This window comes from Leuciscus leuciscus (genome assembly GCF_965113295.1).
Source record: "Leuciscus leuciscus genome assembly, chromosome: 12".
In the NCBI taxonomy this organism is placed as follows: Eukaryota; Metazoa; Chordata; class Actinopteri; order Cypriniformes; family Leuciscidae; genus Leuciscus; species Leuciscus leuciscus.
In genome coordinates this window covers 7410888-7431722 of record NC_138736.1, presented here as the reverse complement: position 1 = coordinate 7431722, position 20835 = coordinate 7410888, and the positions used below count along the sequence as shown (strand labels likewise).

Sequence of the window (20835 nt, the reverse complement as noted above, 5' to 3'; positions counted from 1 at the left end):
GTGGTTTGTTGGTGCCAGAGAAACCGCATCTAGTTGTTCATTATGACCAACCATAGAAGAAAATGAAGGCATGGAGAGATGTTTCGTTTCATGGACCAAAAACATTGTTTGCGACACTTAAGTTTATCTCAGACATTTCAAAACATCTCTCTCTCTCTCTCTCTCTCTCTCTCTCTCTCTCTCTCTCTCTCTCTCTCTCTCTCTCTCTCTCTCTCTCTCTCTCTCTCTCTCCCTCTCTCGCTCTCCCTCTCCCTCTCTCACTCTTTGTAATGGTTGTGTGAGTCTCACTCAATATTTCTCATTCTTATTAACTGCATGGGTGCAATTTATTTTCCTCTCAGGCAACGGAGGTGGCTGGGAATGTGGGAGACTCTGGTCGACGCTGATAAGCCCACGCTCACATACAGGCCTGCAGGAAGAACCAGATTTACCAGGAAGACAATGTCCACTAGGTCACATACGTGCGCTTACACACGGAAACATGAGTGGAGTAATTTACTGCACCAACATAGATAAACTTAAATAAACAGATAAACAGACTAACACATGCTTATAGGAACCAAACATGCACAATCATTCAATTTATCAATGCTTTACTGCAGACGCATGCATAAAAACATATAACACATGAAAGCAAGTCGACTCGCTAACCTACGAAACGATGAACCACATTAAAGGGGAGCTTTTATGCACCTTTTTACAAGATGTAATTTAAGTCTCAGATGCCAATTTTTGAGTTGAAGCAAAAACATCCAGTTTTCGTGCATGTATCTTTAAATGCAAATGAGCTGATGCTCACCGCTCCCTTTTCAGAAGAGGACGGAGCCTGTACGGCTCGTGCCTCGGATAATCTGCCAAAAACTAACTCACTCAGGGGAGGAGCTAAGCTAATAGGGCAGATTCTGTGTCAGTCATGGGCGGGGTCTGTTCCAGCGAGACGTCACACTGGAGCACATTCGTTACCGGCTCATTTTGAGACATTGAGCATGTTTACATGCACACCAGTACGCTGATAACTCACAAAAATCATCTTATTGAAATAACCTGTTGTCCGAGTTTACATGCAAACCATTATTTCTCCGTAGTCACGTCAAAACTTAATAATTTGCGTATCTATCTTCGAGTATTTGTTATGTCGGTTGTGATGTTAAATAAAGCATGTCTGGTTGTTTTAATTTCTTCTGAACTATCCAACAAAACAAAGCTGAATTAAAGGAGACATAATTAGGGAATAGTAATTCCATTTGTGCTGCTTAGTGACTTGCATTAAGGAGAAAGTTTCAGAGCTGGAATAAATATGTAATAATATTCCTCCCTAGTTGCTTGTTTGTGTTTATGTCTAGGAGCCGAGCAAAGCAGCAGGATGATAAGGGAGAAAAACGACAGCGCACACTGTGGCGTCAGGAGCACAGAGACGTCTATAAACTAAAAGAAGCACTGCACTGTCGGAATATGACAGCCAATCCATCAGGGAAATGGAAGCTCTGTCTACTGCACCAAGGAGAGAGTGGCCAGAACTTTTATAAATAGTCACGCATTTTTAAGGGAAATTGAAAGTTGTCAGACATATGCTTTCCAGTCTTTCTGTTGATCATCCAAGTGGCCGCGTTGGGTGAATGTGATTGAAACATCGAAGCATACAAAGTGGGAAGGTTGAAGACTACATGGGAGGACGCAGGATGCTTTTAATGGCCTTCTGTCTTAGAGCAGGGTTTTCTAAACGGGAGTTGATGTAACATTAAAATAACTCATCTTCACAATTAATCTAAATAAAACTGAAAATGCTATATACTATATCAAAACATTGTACATGTTTCAGAGTGAAGTAATTTTTAATATTGCAGCTCGGTTCACAGTAAACCGAGTGTGCTGCTTCTCACAAGTGGTCTCTGCAAGTGTTGTGTGTACATGGAGACCCTAAAGGGACACGGTGGTGGAAAAAATGTGGGTAACACTTTATTTTGATGGTCCCCTTTGAACATTCTGTTGACTATAAGTAACATTGCAACTACACGTCAACTAACTGTCATTACAGTATTAGTAGACTGTCCGTTTAATATCTTAATACTCTTTATTGTGATGCTCCCTCAACAGACATTCTACTGACTATAAGCAACTTTGCAACTACATGTCAACTTATTCTAAACCCAGCCCTACCAGTCTACTGATTCTCTACTAACACTCTAATGAGAGAGTTAGTAGACATGTAGGTGCGATGTTACTTATAGACAACAGAATGTGTTAAAGGGACCATCCAAATACAGTTGAACCAAAATATGCGATGGGAGAAAACATATATTTCAATACAATGCGCTCTCTCGCAAACGTCACTCTCAAAGAACTCAAAAGTTTCTTGGGGAAACGCAAACATTTCGAAAGTTTTAAAAGTTTATCCGGGGAATGCAAAACTTTTGTGAGGGAACACAAAAACATTAAATTATGATTTTTCCTCCCATCTAACTTCTTTCTTTATTTTTTTGTTATGAGTTTAACATGCATTTGGGAACTCAGCTATACGTTCACTTTATTTGGGAACTCCTGTCTAAGAGATAATGAGGGAATGATTCTGATGGAATTTAATGGAATAATGTGGAAAAGTAAAGCCTTTTTGGTTTATGTTGTTATTTTTTTTACGATCCAGGCATGGAGTGAGGACAACCAAGCGCAACATGATCCCGGGATACAGCTGGTCAAGATAAAATGGGATCAGGGTCTAGACATAGTCAAGAAAAGGTAAGAACGTCCAGATGTTTTCTTCTATTTCATCAAGAGACACCCAACATTGCATACAAATTCTCAAATTCAATCAAAACTTCCATGAGGACGTGAGTTTTTATATTTAAAGAAGAAATAAAAAAAACGGAAATGATCAATGTGGATACAAAAATGAAATTCAAATTTAACTTCAAAGAGGAAACACAGTGTATCTAATTCAAAGAATACCAGAGTGAAATAGGCAGGAGAGGCAGTTGATTAAAGCTGAATATCTCTTCATGTGGAAGTGTTTGGCAGACTTATGAGAATGCATGTTAAAGAGAAGTACCCCGAGGCTCGGGACAAAATATGTTACATGGACGTGTGGTCATCCTTTCATCTGTGCATGAGCAGCGAGACCTATGCTATTAACCTCATCAAAACTAGCATGCCCTGCGAGTCAAATATTATGCTATGTCTCAAAGAATGTTTCACTCTGTTCTTTCTGGACAACAACTGAACCCACATAAAAAAAGAGTTTAACTTTGAAGTAACTGCTAAAAAGAAATTGCAAAAAAGAAACACATTACGCTGACTGCAAATTAGCAGGAGGTGTTAAAGGAGGCCTGAAAATTAGCATCACCGCATGGGAGTCATTAGGTTCAACGATTGCCCTGCGTAATGGTTGAAGCAATGCTATACCATTTTACTCACTTCTGAGTAGACTATTATACAAATAGCATGCTTTTCTGTTTTTTTTTATTTTTTTTTATTCATATAGTCTCCAAGTTCCTTATTACTCATGCTTTCAAGTCTTCTGAACACACGGTAGCTCTGTGTGAGAAACAAAGGGTGATGACAGAATTTTCATTTTCGGGTGATCTATTCCTTTAATGGCTGTGTTTTGCTTGGATGAGCCCCATGCTAATCATTTCGGGAGCTTTCATAAGAATATTTCTTAACTTCTCTGCCAATTAATTTCAAGCATTTCGGTTTCCAATTGAATAAAGGATTGTGCATCGGTATAGATTGTCTCTTTCCTAAGGAGTAAATAATCATATCTAAAATGACGATTAAATTAGCGCAGCCCTGCACGCGGAGGGTGACATTAAGATAACACCGAGATAACATCTCCACACAGGGGCAATGTGTTTGTAATCAAATTCACTCAATTTCAGCCACACGCTCCAGTGAAAGAGCCTGCGAGGAAAAGCAATGGGCACCTCAGCCAAGATAAACGGTGGCCAACGTAGTATGATTTACACCATATGAATGGATAAATATTTCAATTTAAATGCAAAACATTAAACTGGCGGAGGTAGTCGATCAATGCAAGCATTCCGTAACATACTTCTTTAAGGTTCATAAATAATAGCCATTGCAATTACTTCTCTTCAAATGAGGTTTTAAAGCTGGCCTGGCACAGCACGTCTTTATAGTAATGTTTTTATTTCCTAAACCTTGTGTTATTCTTGTTCTTAATGTAATTGCTTCTGTCTTTTGCCTCATCAAGCTGACAGATATCTGCAGCAGAACAGTTTCTCAAGATCTCCATGTGGCTCCTCTGTGGGTTTCTTCATTTACAGCCCCTCGGTCCATCACTGATTCCATCACTGTATTAGATACTGAATAGCGCTGATAGAAACTTAACACAACGATGGAAGTGTCTTTTATGATAAATGTGCCTCATATTTGAATTCATTATTTGTAATCTGATATTTAAAAGTCCATCTGAACTTTACCATTTCTCAAGTTTTAAGGTCCCAGACTGGAATTCAGTTTATATTGTGAGATACTATTTGAATAATACAAAAAAAATTCTATTTTAAAATGTCATTAATTCCTGTGATAGTAAAACAGCCATTACTCCAGTCCTCAGTGTCATATCATCCTTTAGAAATCTTTATAATATGCTTATTTGCTGCTCAAGAAACATTTATTATTACTGTCAATGTTGAAAATAGGTGTGTTGCCAAATATTGTGTTTTGTCTAAGATTCTTTGATGAATAGTAAGTTCAAAAGAACAGCATTTATTGAAATAGAAACTTTTCTAACATTATAAATGTCTTTACTGTCATTTTTGATCAGTTTAATGCATCCTTAATAAAAGTATTTTTTTTTTTTAAATACTGTAAATGCAACCAACAATACATTCATTCTGCAATATACTAAAATGTGTGAACTGCACGATTCATATATTAGATGCAGAATAATGACAATAGAGCCCACAAAAGGCATTTCAAATTTGAAGGGAAACAAAGAAGAAGAAAGAATAGACCTTATTCAGAGCAGCGCCATGACAGCAATGAAAGCGAGGCTGTGAGGGATGGACTTACAAGTGTTTTCAATGGCATCCGCTACAAAAGCTCCCATCACTTATAATTTTCCACAGCTTATATTGTTGGGAGTTTTTTTGTCTACTGAAATTTATTGGAAAGATATTGTTGCAGTGTTTCGTCAGCAGAACAAAAACCAAAAACACATTAAATAACAGTAGAACAAATTGAAGAGACGCATGTCTATCCCTCACAGCCTCGCTTTCATTCACATTCAAAATCAAAGATGGCGCTGCTGTGAATAAGGTCTATCACTGACAGAAATGTGTAGCTGTGCAATCATAGTCACGAAGCATTCAATTCATTCATTGGCATTATCATGGCATCTACAATGGAAAACGCTGGCAATAGAATGGTGACACTGATGATGACGATGATGCTTATGATGATATTCGAAAAATGTTTTGATGCCAAGGGATAAAAAACGGTGGCTTTCCAGCTCAATACAGTGCCATTTGTCATCGGGCAAGGACAGTCGTAATCATCCCTTGCGCGTGCCTTTTCCCATCAGTCTTCCCCTCGCTGAGTATCAGGATCAATCTAGGCTCATTTATTTTAATCGTCCCCTGTTTGCTAAACTGGCAAAGTCAACAGAGGACGACAGAAACAAGCCTCGCTCTCAAAACAAGCCAAAAACTGTCATTTCCAGAGTCATAACATGTTCTTGTTATCCTGCAAATGTGTGATTGTTTTAATATTTGTTTTAACCTTAGAAATGTGTATTTTTAGTGATTCCACTGATGTTTAGTTAAATTTTGTTAAATTTTTCTTCTAGAAACTTTTTAGGTGAAAAAATAATTTGAGAATAAAGACTTAGATGCAACTGAATTCAATGATCAACTTGTTTCTCAACCACTGATGAGGAATGGACTGAATGGAGAATGAAGAATGAATGCAAATGTGAACATCCTAAGTCCGTCTTAGTCTTTGATACAGTATAACCACCATGATTGCATTGACTCGCATTTGTTTGACAGGTCTGAAACTTACAGTACTAACAATAATCATTACACATAGACCTAACTGAGTCTTGAATTTAACCTAAAAAGCTGCTCACTTCACATTTCAACTTTTCAAACCTGATGGCTCTCAGTCCCGGTGGCCTCAGACATGTTGCATACTTCAGAATCACTTACGGTTTCATCACTCATTCAATGTCATAGAAGTTAGGATTTTTAGATGTAAGAGGTAGTCTTGACATGCTATTTAAAGTTAACATTTATAGACCTTATGTGTCACAGAAACAAGCGTGCAGCCATCTTTAGAATTTTGTGTTTGAACCATAGGGTTTGAACTTGCCTTTTTTTTTTTTTGATGAAGTGGATTTTCTTATTTTAGAGTTAACAAAAGTTATCATGGACATTGTAATGTTTGAAGCGGATGTCATAATAAATGTCAGCAGACAAATACGTTTTTAAAATGAGCGGTTCATTAATAAATCCATAAGATCTTCCTGCTGTGGACATACAAACCGGAAGACAGGCGTTGAAAAGGGGCGGGGCTACACAATGTCCATTTTAATAAATGTTTCATATAATTATAGTGGTGTTCAGTTATATTGTTTTTTTTTTTAGTATGTTGGAACACATTTCCAAATTTCCAAATAATAAAATAAACAGTAATACAAATAAATAAAAACTTTATTAAATGACAGCTTAATAAACATTTAATCAACGTGATTGTGGAGCATTTGGTGAACAAGCAAAGTCAATGGCAAGTTTTTCTCTGGTGTGTGCGGCGGGTTGCTATGGTTTCCAACTCCCACTTTGTGAGCTGAACGTCAGCACAATGTGTACACGTGATACGCAATATCGGAGACGTACTACGCATAACATGAGCTGAAGAGGCGTTCGTTGTACCTTTGTCCAAGCTATCCAAACGCGAAAATTCCATAAAGTGAGTAATCCTCGCTGTTACATTATACATTTTGAAAGAGAAAAAATAGCACAACATAATCACAATCAGAATTTACGACTTGTGGTGTGAAATAAGAGAAACAAGCGTTAATAGATAGCGTGAAGCTACTGCTGGTTAGCTTGCTTGCTAACTGATGTGAAGTTGCTCTCTCTATCATTCAGCTTTACAAACACATAGCATCACTTATGACATATCAGCAGTTCTACGCATTGTTCACCTTATGTTAGATTATAAAGCACTGTGCGTCCTCGTCTCTCCAGGAAACTAGCTTCTTTATTCAGCTTAGAAAACTAAACCGACTGTTTCTCTGTGAGCTGCCGTGACAGCATCTTAAGGCGTCATAGACCCTGTCCCTGTGCTGCATGTTTAGTGTGAGTGAACTGAACTGTAGTTCACGGGATTTTGAGACACAGACACTGTCTGTCGTTATTAGTAGTTCGTTTAAACAACGTGGAAAAACATTTAAAGTCAGAGACCACAAATGTGTAGATAATGTTTACATGGTAGGAAGGTATCACGCAAATTCATATATGTTTATAATTTGTTGTGTATGTCAGTGTAAATCTATCTATCTATCTATCTATCTATCTATCTATCTATCTATCTATCTATCTATCTATCTATCTATCTATCTGTCTGTCTGTCTGTCTGTCTGTATGCAAACTCATATATGTTTATAATTTGTTGTGTATGTCAGTGTATATCTATCTATCTATCTATCTATCTATCTATCTATCTATCTATCTATCTAACGTTATCTCTATCTGTCTGTCTGTCTGTTTGTCTGTCTGTCTAGTCTAGCTGTATGACTGTCTGTCTGTCTAGTCTAGCTGTATGACCGTCTGTCTGTCTGTCTAGGCTAGCTGTATGACCGTCTGTCTGTCTAGTCTAGCTGTATGACTGTCCATCCATCCAGTTTTGGTGCAAAAATGACAGTTTCAGCTCATTCTGCAAGTCTTTCTTTACAATTAGTTGTAATTGTTTTAGTGTTTTTATAGTAAATGTATTTAATTGTTTCTTTAGTATTATTTGCTTACTATTTATTAATCATTTAAATTATTTTTATTTTTATTTCTTCAGTCTTTAGTTTGTTTTACTTTCTTTCTTTAGTTTGTATTACTATTTTTTTTTTAAATACTGCTATTTAGCTTTTTATTTCAGTTTTAGTAAGTTTAATTCTTAAACATTTATTTCAGTTAGTGATTTCTAATTTGATTTCTACGTTTTTCAGTTTTGTTTTTAATCTCTCTCACACACACACACACACACACACACACACACACACACACACACACACACACACACACACACACACACACACACACACACACACACACACACACACACACACACACACACACACACACACACACACACACAATCTTTTATTTCAATTAACATTGTGTAGTTTGTGTTTTAACAATGATTGAAAAATAATTTTATGAAGTAAAAAAATTTTTTTTTTATTGAAATCTCCTTTTAACTAGTGGATCGGGGGTCGAAGCGACGGCAGGTGAAGCCTTTGGCGGACTCTCTGCTGGATGCTCTGGACTATGACAGCTCAGATGACAGTGATTTTCAAGTTGGAGATGCATCAGGTAAATAAGTCTCAACAACTTGTCACATTGATGTAGCTATGTGTTATGTTAGGTATAATACAAATGTGAAAAAGTGGGATTGTGGATCAGTTAGATCTGTAAAATAATGACATGTAATGATGGCAAGTCTCATACAGTTAAAATAGTCACATCATAACTGATAGTTACATCAAATCATAACTGATAGTTGCATGTATTTATTTATACTGCTGCGCACAACTATTTTAGACTTGGGCCCCTGCTTGGGTTTTCTCACCTGTCATGAAAACAGCTGCTGAGGTGGAGATGAGACCTTCATCACCACGTGTGTCACTGTTTTTTCCCTCTGCCTGTAGATTAGACCTCCTGTAATGCATTACTAACACTGGAGTCACATAAGCAATGGCTCCATATCACCATGACAGACTGGAGGTTAACGCAAAAGCTATCCCATCAAGCTGCTGTCAACCAAAGTGCAGAAATATCTGCAAGCTGATAATGAAATTCTAACACTTTGACCCCTTTGGGTCTTGAAGTTTTGCTGCATGAAATTTCTAGTCAGATTAATCACATGAATCTGTTTGGACAATATATCATTGCCATATGCTGTATAAAAACTATACAAATGCATTAATTACCAACTTCACATTTATAGTTCATGGTGGTTTTCAATACATGGTAAATGCATGGTGTTAATGTTACATGAAAGGATGAGTTTTTTAATGTTTGTTGAATGTTCACTCAGATTTAATAACAGTTTTTAGTATTATTTTGGTATTTACGATTTAACATGCAGCAAGGTAATGGGAAACAAATACAATAGGAAATGTATATTGAAATCCCGTTGTGATAAATAAGAACTGAAAGTTTTATATATATATATATATATATATATATATATATATATATATATATATATATATATATATAACCCAACCACACAAAATTGTAACAGTTAACTATGTACAAATATATTTTGTGATCCATGCATTTAATCTTAAAAAGGTAAGAATCTGTAAAAAAAACAAAACAATTTTAGTTGTATATTGAGTTATATTATGTATGTTTTTGTCATTTGAAATATTTATAAATTGTTGATCCATTGTACATGAAGCAGAAGCTTGCTGTCAGCAGAGTATTTTTTGCATCACATCTGAAGTATGTTGTGTCCTGCACAAAACACTGCTAAGTTCATTTCTCTTGTGTCCCAGGTTCAGAGGGCACTGGCAACGGGAGTGATGAGGAGGGTTCAAATGACAGCGCTGCGGGCTCTGAGAGCGACTCTGACGCTGTTGGCTCAGCTGATGAAGAGGGCATAGATGACGAAGAGACCAAAGATTTGAATGAAGACACTGAAGAAGAGGAAAAAGCCAAGGAACAGTCTTTCTCTGAGGAGACCAGCAGCAAAGAAACAGAGGGAACCTCCAAGAATCGCAGGAAAGGGGAAAAATCTTCAGATACAGAACCAAATGGTAGTGGTACCGCCGAGGAGGCCCCAGGAGAGCCGAAAAAATGGAACCTACGACGAAACCGGCCCATGCTGGACTTCACTACGATGGAAGAGCTAAACGAAATGGATGATTATGACAGTGAGGATGACAATGACTGGAGGCCCACACAAGGAAAAAAGAAAGGCAAGGCATCATCTGGGAAGGAGAAAGAAGGGAGTGATGAAGAGGATGATGATGGTGGTAGTGATGAAGAGGACAATGAGGATGATGAAAACGAGACTAGTAGCAGTGATAGTGAGGAAGAAGGGAAGAAACCAAAGAGAAAAGCAGGCAAGAACACTGGGGCGTTTGACGAGGAGGAGACCAATGACAGCCACAGCACATCCCATGGGAAGGGCAATGAGGTAAAATCTCCGCTGATATTGCACTACTGTTCAAAAGTTTGGGGTCAATAAGATTCAATAATAATACTTATATTCAGAAAGGATACTTTAAATGTATCAAAAGTGACAGTAAAGACATTTATAATGTTACGGAAGATTTCCATTTCAACTTTGTTCATAAAAAAATCATAAAAAAAAAAACTGCATCACGGGATCACAGCTTTATAAAATATATTAAGCAGCACAACTGTTTTCAAGATTGGTAATTATAAGAAATGTTTGAGCAGCAAATCAGCATATTAGAAGGATTTCTGAAGGATCATGTGACACTGAAGACTGGTGTAATGATGCATCACAGGAGTCAATTAGCTATCTTATTTTTTTTTTACATTTTTAAATAGAAATAAGATATGTTAAATTGTAATAATGTTTCACAATATTACTGTTTATGATCAAATAAATGGAGCCTTGGTGAGCATTAAAGACTTCTTTTAAAATATGTTATTCTTTACATTAAATAAGTAACTTGTAATTATCAGATAGAGCAACGCCTTATTTACTTTGTTAATACTAAAAACCATGAATTCTACATTCTTCAGAATGCTCAATATTATTTTCTCCATACTTTATGGAGTTTATCGTATGTATTTATCAAAGATGGTTTTGCTGCAATCTTCCAAGGATATTCTCATTCATGTTTGTTCAAATATATTTACCTAAGACTGTAGATGATACTTCATGTTAGTTGTTGAGATTCAGTTATATTCCACCTTACAATAAAAGGGATAGTTCACCCAAAAATGAAAATTCTGTCATCATTTATTCACCCTTGTGTCGGGAGTCATAGGGATTTGGAACGACATGAGGGTGTGTCATTTATTTTTTATTATTTTTTTTGGGTGAACTAACTCTTTAATGCAAATAGCTTTACAAAGTACTGTTCAGATTTGATTTATAAATAAACTAGCCATCTGTCTCCATCATTTACTGAAAACTGGCAATATGCGTGCCCTATTTTTCACATTTAGTGCCATCAAACAGTTGATCTATCCACTTGTTTAAAATTGTCCAAAAGTTTAGTTGTATGAAAAGGAACCAGCTTGAATTCTCAGATGCAATTGTATTATTGTGCATTTAGCAAAGCAATCAAATAATCCAGTCATTGGCTCACATAGCATCAGATTGTTGATACAAAAGAGCAATCCTTGTGAATGGGCTTATCTGAGAACTTCAGTTTATAGGATTGGCTAATCTTCCAATCTCAGAGGTGGAATTAGTGCAGAAGCTTTTGAGTGGCTTGTCTCAGGTTTTTTTTCCACGCTGATCCGAGAACTGTTTTCAGAGGAAGATATTTGGACTTTGGTAGAGGACTCGTCCTATCAGTTGTAACATCCCTAACTTGAGTTGGATTGCTAAGTTATCCGTTGCTTCCTCAGGACTCTCTGTTGGAGCGGCCCCAGACCTGGAGCTCCCAGCGGATGGAGCACATCCTTATCTGCTGCGTGTGTCTGGGAGACAACAGCGAAGATGCGGATGAGATCATCCAGTGTGACAACTGTGGCGTGACCGTGCATGAAGGTGAAATCCCACATTCTGCCACCAAAAACAAATATTGATCTCAAATGTTTGCACAAAGTTTTGAAAAATTAATTTTAGAATATATTTCAATATTCAGTTCCTCCTTTTGCAATGCAGAGCCTGATCTAACCTAGACAAAATAACTTAAAGGTGCACTCACTTTTGCAAATGTAAAGGTTTTACATTTAGAAATGTGTATAAATTCCGAGTAATAGGATGTATAATCCGCATGAGAAGAATATGCAAAAGAATGCCATCCAACTCATGCAAATGTCATCCAGCTGAGTTACTGATAATTATCAGAATTATTAGTTACATTTACATTAGAGAGTCCAAACCACTGGTTTATTATTAGGATGAATTAGAACACTGACATTTTAGGTAGTTATTTTTCAGATAGATACGAATAAAAGTACAGGCAATATTTCCATTCCTCTCAAGTTTGTTGTGAAACTTGTCATGGCATACGCTCGTCGTGTTTTCCGCACACTAGATTGCATTGTCAAGTCAGCTTGAGGAGAGTAAACACAGAAAGTCGAGTGATCTTCATCATCCCACATTATTAGCTCATTGTGACTCTGACTCGTTGGAAACAAAAATCAATTACGCTTTAAACCGTCTTTTAGTGGTGGCCGTCTCATTCAGACAGACCCACTTAACACCAGCTGGATCAATGTGTCACCACTAATTTTCAATTACTCATTGATTTATTTCTTTAATTATTTATTTGCTGCTTTTTTTTTTGCTGGTGTTCTGTTGATTTGCAGAAGCCTCACAGGTAGTTCTATAGAAGCCTGTTCTGCGTGAATACATTGAAGTTTTATGAGATTTTAAGATTTTGTGCACATAATTTAGGTGTAATTGGAAATTAAATTACCATAAATAAATCAGGTTTTTAAAAAAAAGAATTAAAAACATTTGACTGGTCATATGGTCTCAATGTACAAATTCTCTATTTAAATATCTTGTGTGTATACATGAATTTAATATAGTCATTTAAACGTCATTTAATTTAACCAAATTCAGAACAACCACTGGCTCTGCTCCCTTTTACCTAAACTCATTACTTCAGACTTATGTGCCATCCAGAAACTTGCGCTCTGCAAGTGAATGCCGTCTTGTGGTGCCATCTCAAAGAGGCACAAAATCTTTCTCTGACCTTTACCTGGTCTGTTCCATGCTGGTGGAATGATCTGCCCAACTCTACCAGAGCCGCCGAGTCCGTGGCCATTTTCAAGAAACGGCTGAAGACACATCTTTTTTGGCAACACTTGATCCATTAATACTAACACTTTATCTTCTATTCTTTATCTATTTAAAAAAAAGTACATGTACTGCGTTAGATTAAACTGGGAAGGGTCATAGCACTTGCATATTGTTGTCCTATTGTTAGTTTAACTTCTTCTATTGTTCTCATTTGTAAGTCGCTTTGGATAAAAGCGTCTGCTAAACGAATAAATGTAAATGTAATAAAATGGTTGAAAATGCGGCAAAGCGCAAGCATTATAAAGGCAATATAATGACGATATAAAGTCACAATGAAAAAACATCCTTTCTGCTGTATTGTCATGTTCAAAAAAATGTATGGTTTGGACATGGCTCTATCAAGGTAGATCTGAATGTGAGCTTGCAGTTTATTGTAAGAAAGCGCATTAACTCATTGGAGAAGTCCGGCATACGTCACCAGAGAGAAGTCTGTCGTTTCACCAGAAGATTGAGTTATAACATTTTGATTGATTCAAAATTACGAGGTAAAAAAACAATATGCATGGATAAATTGTTCGAATTTAGAAAATAGATACAGTATTTTTTATTTATTTCATGCCGAATTTGAAGTCCAGTCTGTCTATTTAGTTTTATGTGGTGAGGCGTAGTGCCAAAGGTTCAGGATTTTCAGAGTAAATCAAAAGGTTGCTGGTTTGAGCCCCCTGCGGAACAACAGTCACTGTTGTGCCCTTGAGCAACACACTTAATGTCTGGAGGGAATGTCCTTGAAATAAGTAAGTCACTTTGGATAAAAGCATCAATTGAATGACTACCTACTTACTTACCTGCTTGCTTCTCAGATTCCATCTGGTGAGGACACATTAGTTAATTACATCTAAAGAGCATGTGCCTGTTCGTCCTTTCATCTTAGCACACAGCAATGAGTGGTTTAAGAGGTGGCAAACAAAGGATATATATGTACACTCAGTAAAGCATGCATTGGGTTCTCCCATATGTACAGCATATGCTCCATCTCGATGAATCTCCCAGTGGATCTTTGACCACTGCAGTGGATTTTAAAAGGGTGAATCTCATGAAGAAATTCCTGGGGAAAATTTCACCTCAAAATCAAAGGGAAATTAAAGGTGCTCTAAGCGATCCCGGGAGTCGAAACTTCTTGTTGACATTCGAATTGTTGTCAAACAAAACGGAGGCTAGCTAGACCCTCCCTCCTCCTCATCCCATCTCCTCCCTCCTCCCCTCCCTTCTGGCATAAAGGAAAGTCAAAGTAGTCACAAACAAAGTTAAGTTTTACTGATACTTCATTCAATGTGTAATGTCGCCCAAGTTAGATAAAGGGTTTTATATATTGCAGAACAGAATGCAGAAAAAGAGAAACATTATCTCAAAATCGTTTCGCCACCTGAGGTTACTATAGCTCCCATACAAGGACGCAATAATAGATAACGTTAGCTTCGCGTTTCCCAGTGAGCATAAACAACATAAAATTTAGTCAAAGTTGTCAATAGCCTATAAATGAACATTCAAATTCATAACAAACAGTGGATGAAAATAACCATTCACACAAATTGTCGCCCTACGTTACTGTGAATTTGCTTGATCATTTACAATAGAGATTGATCGCTAGCTGCTAGAAACATAACGTTATATGTTGTATTCACCAAAGTTAACACTGACTGCATAGTTCTAGCTAATTACATTCTTGTGTTGGTTTGGCGAACATGAACGTCAGTTTAGAAAGAAAGATGGATTTACCTGTTCTGCAAAAACAGAGCAACTGAATGTCGGATCGGAAGCCCTTGTGCCGCCGGAGTTCTCGCCACCTTCAAAAGGTTTTTCCGATGTAAATTCGGTACTTCGTGCGTTCCTTATCCTTGTCCCTCTTCTTTGCAATTTGTTCATCGGAACGTCGTCTCTTTGGTCGTGTGTCGGCCATAATTCAAACTTCCCTCTTCATGCTTCTCTCTCCTCCACACCCCCTTCATGTGTACGCGCACTAACCCCCCAAACCCCACCCTCAAATACTTCTTGTCTGTGATTGGCTGGAGCACTGTTTGTTGTGTTTCGTGGTCCAGGCTGGGCCAGTTTGTTTTTGTTGCCGTTTGTGGAGCCTGTGGTGTCTACAGAGACCGCGTTTTTTTACAGTGTGTTCAGGGGACAGGCAGCTAGCGGATAGTGAGGAGATGTTTGCTGTATGTGACAAAAAATGTTTTGGCCTAAAAAAACGCGTGGCATCGCTTAGAGCACCTTTAAGATTACTTAATTATATATTAGTAGTGAACAAAGTTAACAATGTAAAAAGAATGCTAGAAATCGCAATGGTGCTCAAAACTGGCTTCATTCTCTTTGTACAAAATATAATACAGGGCTCCAGACTGCGACCAATTGGTCGCATTTTGCGACCATTTTTCCTGCCGGTGCGACCAAATATTTATTTAGGTCGCGCTGGCGCGACCACAACGTCGCCGAGCAGCGAATCCAAACAAAATGAAAGCGGAACGAAAATGCGCTACTCCTTTATGCTTCACGGACTGTTTATTAGTTCGGACCAATAATAGACAGCGCAGCGCTCCCATAGACAGTAGAGCGCTCCGAACTTGCCAGTCGCGGGCCGATCTCGATCACGCGACACTGTTACTAGGAGATCCAGTGAAGAAATCCATTGAATTCGCCTCGAAATTAATAACATCATAGCTGCGAGATCCAGTGAGAAACATTCCGATTCGGCGCAGAGTTCTCTGTTCTAAACCATAGATATCAGATCAAACAGCGCTGACGTGAAAACCAGGAGAAACACTTATGTTGAATCAGCAACATTCATCATGGATTTAATGTAGTAACTGTAACCATAATGTGACAGAAATAGTCAAACGCTTACAAGTAACGTTACTACTCATCTTTTTCCAGCACTTCAAAACTATCATACATAAATGTTATTTTTTATGTGATGACCAACACATTTTTTGTTCATCCTTCAAAAATTGTCTTATTTAAACTCTTATTTAAACACTTATTTAAAAATAATAAAATAAATAAATTACAGTAGGATGACAGTAGGATGCTTATTGGCTATTTTCACTCCCTAAATATAAAACATTTTTTCACTCGGTTTGCTTTTTAAAGGGTAACTAAACCCTAAACCAACTTTTTTTAGTTAATGGTCTGTAAGAATGGGGCTTTATTAGTGCTGTTCATTGATTCAAGTAATTTTTTTGACATTTGTGTTTAAAGTGTTTTAATTTTACAAAATATGGTGTAAAAACGTCTGAGTGCTGCCCTCTTCAGGTTGAACAGTGGCTACTGCAGTTGAATTTTCCTATTGGAAGTTGTGGTACCCTCTGACATCAGAGGGTACCAGCTAACCACGCCCTTGCCTGCAGAGAGATATGTCACAGATGCACGCCCCCTCTCCACTGGGCTCTGCCTACTTTTCCAGCATTTTTCAAATATTGCCAGTGGGTGGAGTCAGGCTCTGACCAGGGGTTTAGTTACCCTTTAATTAATATTAAGACATTATGAATGATAATAATTAAAGTTAACTTCATCTACACCCTAAATTAAGCTTAGTGCTTTATTGTCAGCCCCAGTGCTACCAGATATGTTTTTGTAGAACTCGGTGCTGCTGCCCTCAGATGTTAGTCTGGAGCCTGTGAACTTAAAATAAAACTGCATACTGTAATATCTGTACGTTAAGTCTATTTATAATTAAATAATTTGTCAGTATTGCAGGGGAAAATCTGAATAATTGCATTGCAAGCTGATTTAAGGTGTGCCCCTAAATTTTCTGCTTGCGCTCCTAAAATTTTCAGTCAGGGGCTCCAGCGCTCCTAGTAAAAAAAGTTAGTCTGGAGCCCTGTAATATATTATATAATAAATTATATACTGTTCAAAAGTTTCGGTTTTTAGTGTCACATGATCCTTATTTTTTTTAATATGTTGACTTTATTATTATTATTATCAATGTTGAAAGCAGTTGTTCTGCCTAATATTTTTTATAGAAACCTTTAAACCTTTTGTAATGCTATCAATGTCTTTACTGTCACTTTTGATCAATTTAATGTGTCATTGCTAAATAAAAGTATCAATTTCTTAAAAAAAAAAAAAAGACTTTGCTTTCCAAACATTTGAATGGAAGTGAAAAAAAGTCTGTATATATATATATATATATATATAGTCACTCAAATAAATCCACAAAAGTTAGGGAGCATGAGCAATGGTGTTTCTGTATAACTGTTTGTATTGAGCAATTTTTCAACAACAAAAAAAAGTTTCATTTTAGCAGCCATTGGGTATTGGTATTAGTTTTTAGCTGTCAGTGGTGTTATCTAAGTCAAATAAGCTGCACTCTCAAACTGATTGCGTGTCTGAGTTAGAAAATGGTTAAATCAGTCACTGGCTCTGCCATTCCGGTTAGAAGACGCATACACAAGGGATCTGGTCCAGGCGCTCACATTCACTCCTCCCCCTTTAGTGTCAACTCCAACTCACTGAAACAAGCTACTTCATAACCTAGTGCCACTGAATCAGAGGGCAACCTTGAAGCATCCAGGAGTCTTTTACCGTGCCAAGAGCAGTGTTGCGGTGTCAGCTCTTAGAGCTGCACTCCTCTCAGATTCATAGACACACAAAGTCTCTCGCTCTCCCCTTCAGGAGTGAAATACAAAGTATAAAATGCAGTGAGCCCTATAGAGGAGTGCAGAATCTGTTCTGCGGTTCTGTTGCTTCATGAGCTGTTTGAGTTCTTCTTCCCTCTTTCTCTTTCTTTTGTCACTGGAGTGGTGTATGTATCATTATTTATATGTATGTATATATATATATATATATATATATATATATGTGTGTGTGTGTATATATAATTACAAAAAGTGGCAAGTGGACTTTTTGAAGTGGCATGACCAAAACGGAGTTATTTAATATTAACAGTACAAATCACGCTACAGCTGCTTTGAGTAATTTAGCGGTTTAAATAAATATCAAAATTTGTGAAGGAATTTTTTATATATTATACAACCATTTGATCTTTTTTTTTCTTTCTTTTTTTTAGAATAGTACAGAATAAATATATTTATTTAGATTCTGAACATTTTGGTAAAGAAGAGATGAAAAAAATATTTTTTATGTAATGTTTGTTACATTAATTATGAGTTTGGCATCAGTAAAAAAAAAAAAAAAAAAAAACACATTCAAAGCTGTTGTAAAATAGCTAACATGTACACACCTGCAACCGCACAATTTGAATTATTGCACCAAATTTTAAATAACAATTTTTAAAAAAAATAATGAATTGTCCCATTTATAATTAACGAAGCTGTCCGCACTGAACACTGGTGTTTTTAAATGTAATTCTGCTATTAAAATGGTAGAGCAGAATCTCTATTGTTAATTTTTTTTTCACCATCACTTGGTTTATATTGCTGTGCTGCCCAGCCTTCAACAACATTCTTTTTCTTTTCTTTTTTAGCTCAAAGACTGTCTGAGAATGCTAATAATTTGAAAATAGCAATAAAAGTGAAGTAGATATGAAGTATTGTAAGTGCTGCCATTTTGTAGGTAAAATTTTGCATTCTGCATTTGGTAAGTGTTTGGTTAGTACTATCATTCAAAAGCTTTACAATGACTAAAAGGGAAAATTCATGAGGAAAAAATACTCACCTTCATCTCATTCAAAGCCTGTGTGAAGTGTTTTTTTTTTTTTTTTTTTTGTAACACAAAAAATGATATTTTTAACCATGTTGGAAACCAAACAGTTTGGGTGACTAATGACTTCCACGGAGCCAAAAAAAACAAAACATCTTTTGTGTTGACTTTAATTTTTGGGGTAATTTTCCGTAACATTCACAATAGTTTGAACTGAACCAATAGTATTCACTTAAATGGTATTTTCAAATAGATCACATTAGGATGGAGAAAGCCAGCAGCTTCCAATGGGTTGGACAGCTGTTTCAGAACAAAATTCTTGACCTGGGCCAGTCGCTTGCCACCTGCTAATACCAACTGCTCTGTGGTACCACTATTCCCAGTGGGAGAGGGCATGATTGTTCCAGGAGGTGGGGCGGCCCTCATTGCTGACTGTCACAAATGCTTGCTTGATATTTGTGCACTAGTTTGAAAAGGTGACCTTTAGACAAGTGCCACCGAATAAGGTGTTGTTTCTGTATTGCACTTTGCATACAGACAAACGTAAGGCCTGCTTGTAGTTTGTCCCAAACCAGCGCTCGGCTGCTGTTTCTTCACGTCAGCTATTTTGGGTCAGGCTGCTTTTGCCAAAGCCGTAGAGCTTTTGAAAAGCATTGAGAAGAGTTTTCGGCAGGCTCGCGCAGTAAAAAATGGGATGTCACGTCTCAGACTGTGGGGAGCATGGGTGGCTCCCGAAACAAAGGATTTAGATTCTAATCTGCCTATTTACCCAGGGAAAGTTCAAGTGGCAGTTTTGCTTAACGTTGCAGTATTTGGATAACTCCGCTATTCAGAAATGTTCTTGAGAAGGAGCCAGGAAAAATGGAATGATAAAGTAATGGAGCAAAGGGGCCACAAGAGCAGCACCGAAGATAAGAGACAAGCTGTCATCCTTAGATGCGCACAAGTGTCTCACAGCGTGACTCTGAAGCTCGGCAGTCTGTGGAGGCTCTGACCTCGCATATGGCCTCGCTCAAACTCTAAAGGGAAAGACTCTATCAGAGAAATGCACTGGAGACTCATGAACGATCAGAGCAGAGAGGAAGACTGGAGCCTCTTGGTTCCAGTAGTTGACACGTATTTCCCTTTTGAGCTCCGCACAATGCTTTTGATTAGGATCTAACTCTAACACGCTCTATTTGCACGCTCGTCATTACTCGAGAATTGTTAAGAGACACTCCCCGCCATACTTGAGCTGGTCTGCAAAGACTATTCAGGCTAATTATGAGTCCTTGTTTTCCGCCTCCGACTTGTTTGTTGGTTTTATGTTCTTTAGTAGTTCATTAAAACAAAAAGAGGATTTTTACTGGCTGTGTTGTAATGGTTGCCACTGTCATTCAGTGGAGTGAGTTTATTAAAACCGTACCACAGTAAAAAGCATCACATTGTTCAGTAATGGCTTTGCACTCATTGGAACACCAATTACCATTCTGCTGGTATTGATTTCAGTAAGACCCTAATGAGTTCTGGACCGTAAAGTTAATTATTTCCCCAAACATGTGCAATTCATTGAAATTAGTTACTTGCTTAAATGTGTTTTTTGGTCAAATTTAGTCCTCAGGAATATGGTTGTTGTTTTTGTTTTTTTTGTCTTCTGAACTTTTCAATTAACACCTACTCCTGCTTGCATATCCAAATTTATGCTTGGTTAATACTCACTCAAATGTGCATGTGATCATAGGGGATGTAAAAAATGCGTAGATGGATCATAACGCCTAACAGTAACTATTAAAGGTGTCGATTATTATATTTATAATGACTATAATAATTCTGAGTGTATTATGTGTTCATCCATAATACAGTTCTTCACCTAATTTCAGTTGTAAAATTATTGTGAATCTTAAATAATCATATAGAATCGAACCAGTTACCAGACTGACGGCAAATTTGAGTTTGACTTGGACCATGATTTGGACAATTGTAATCAAACCGAAATTTGTCAGAGTAAATATTACTAATATTAAAGGAATTTATTGATTTGTGTTCCAAACAGGG

The 20835-nt window shown here is 37.1% G+C and overlaps 1 protein-coding gene across 5 annotated transcripts in view; it reads left to right on the top strand.

The window, feature by feature from the left end:
• Positions 1-6811: 6811 nt before the first annotated feature.
• phf14 (PHD finger protein 14) overlaps positions 6812-20835 on the top strand; it is an 85768-nt gene continuing 71744 nt past the window's right edge. For all 5 annotated transcript variants that reach the window (XM_082187053.1, XM_082187052.1, XM_082187051.1 and 2 more), the window contains exons 1-4: positions 6812-6927; positions 8436-8546; positions 9737-10380; positions 11796-11937. In XM_082187053.1, coding sequence (XP_082043179.1) covers position 6927; positions 8436-8546; positions 9737-10380; positions 11796-11937 — 898 coding nt within the window. In that variant the 5' untranslated portion in view covers positions 6812-6926. The remainder of the gene's footprint in view (positions 6928-8435; positions 8547-9736; positions 10381-11795; positions 11938-20835) is intronic.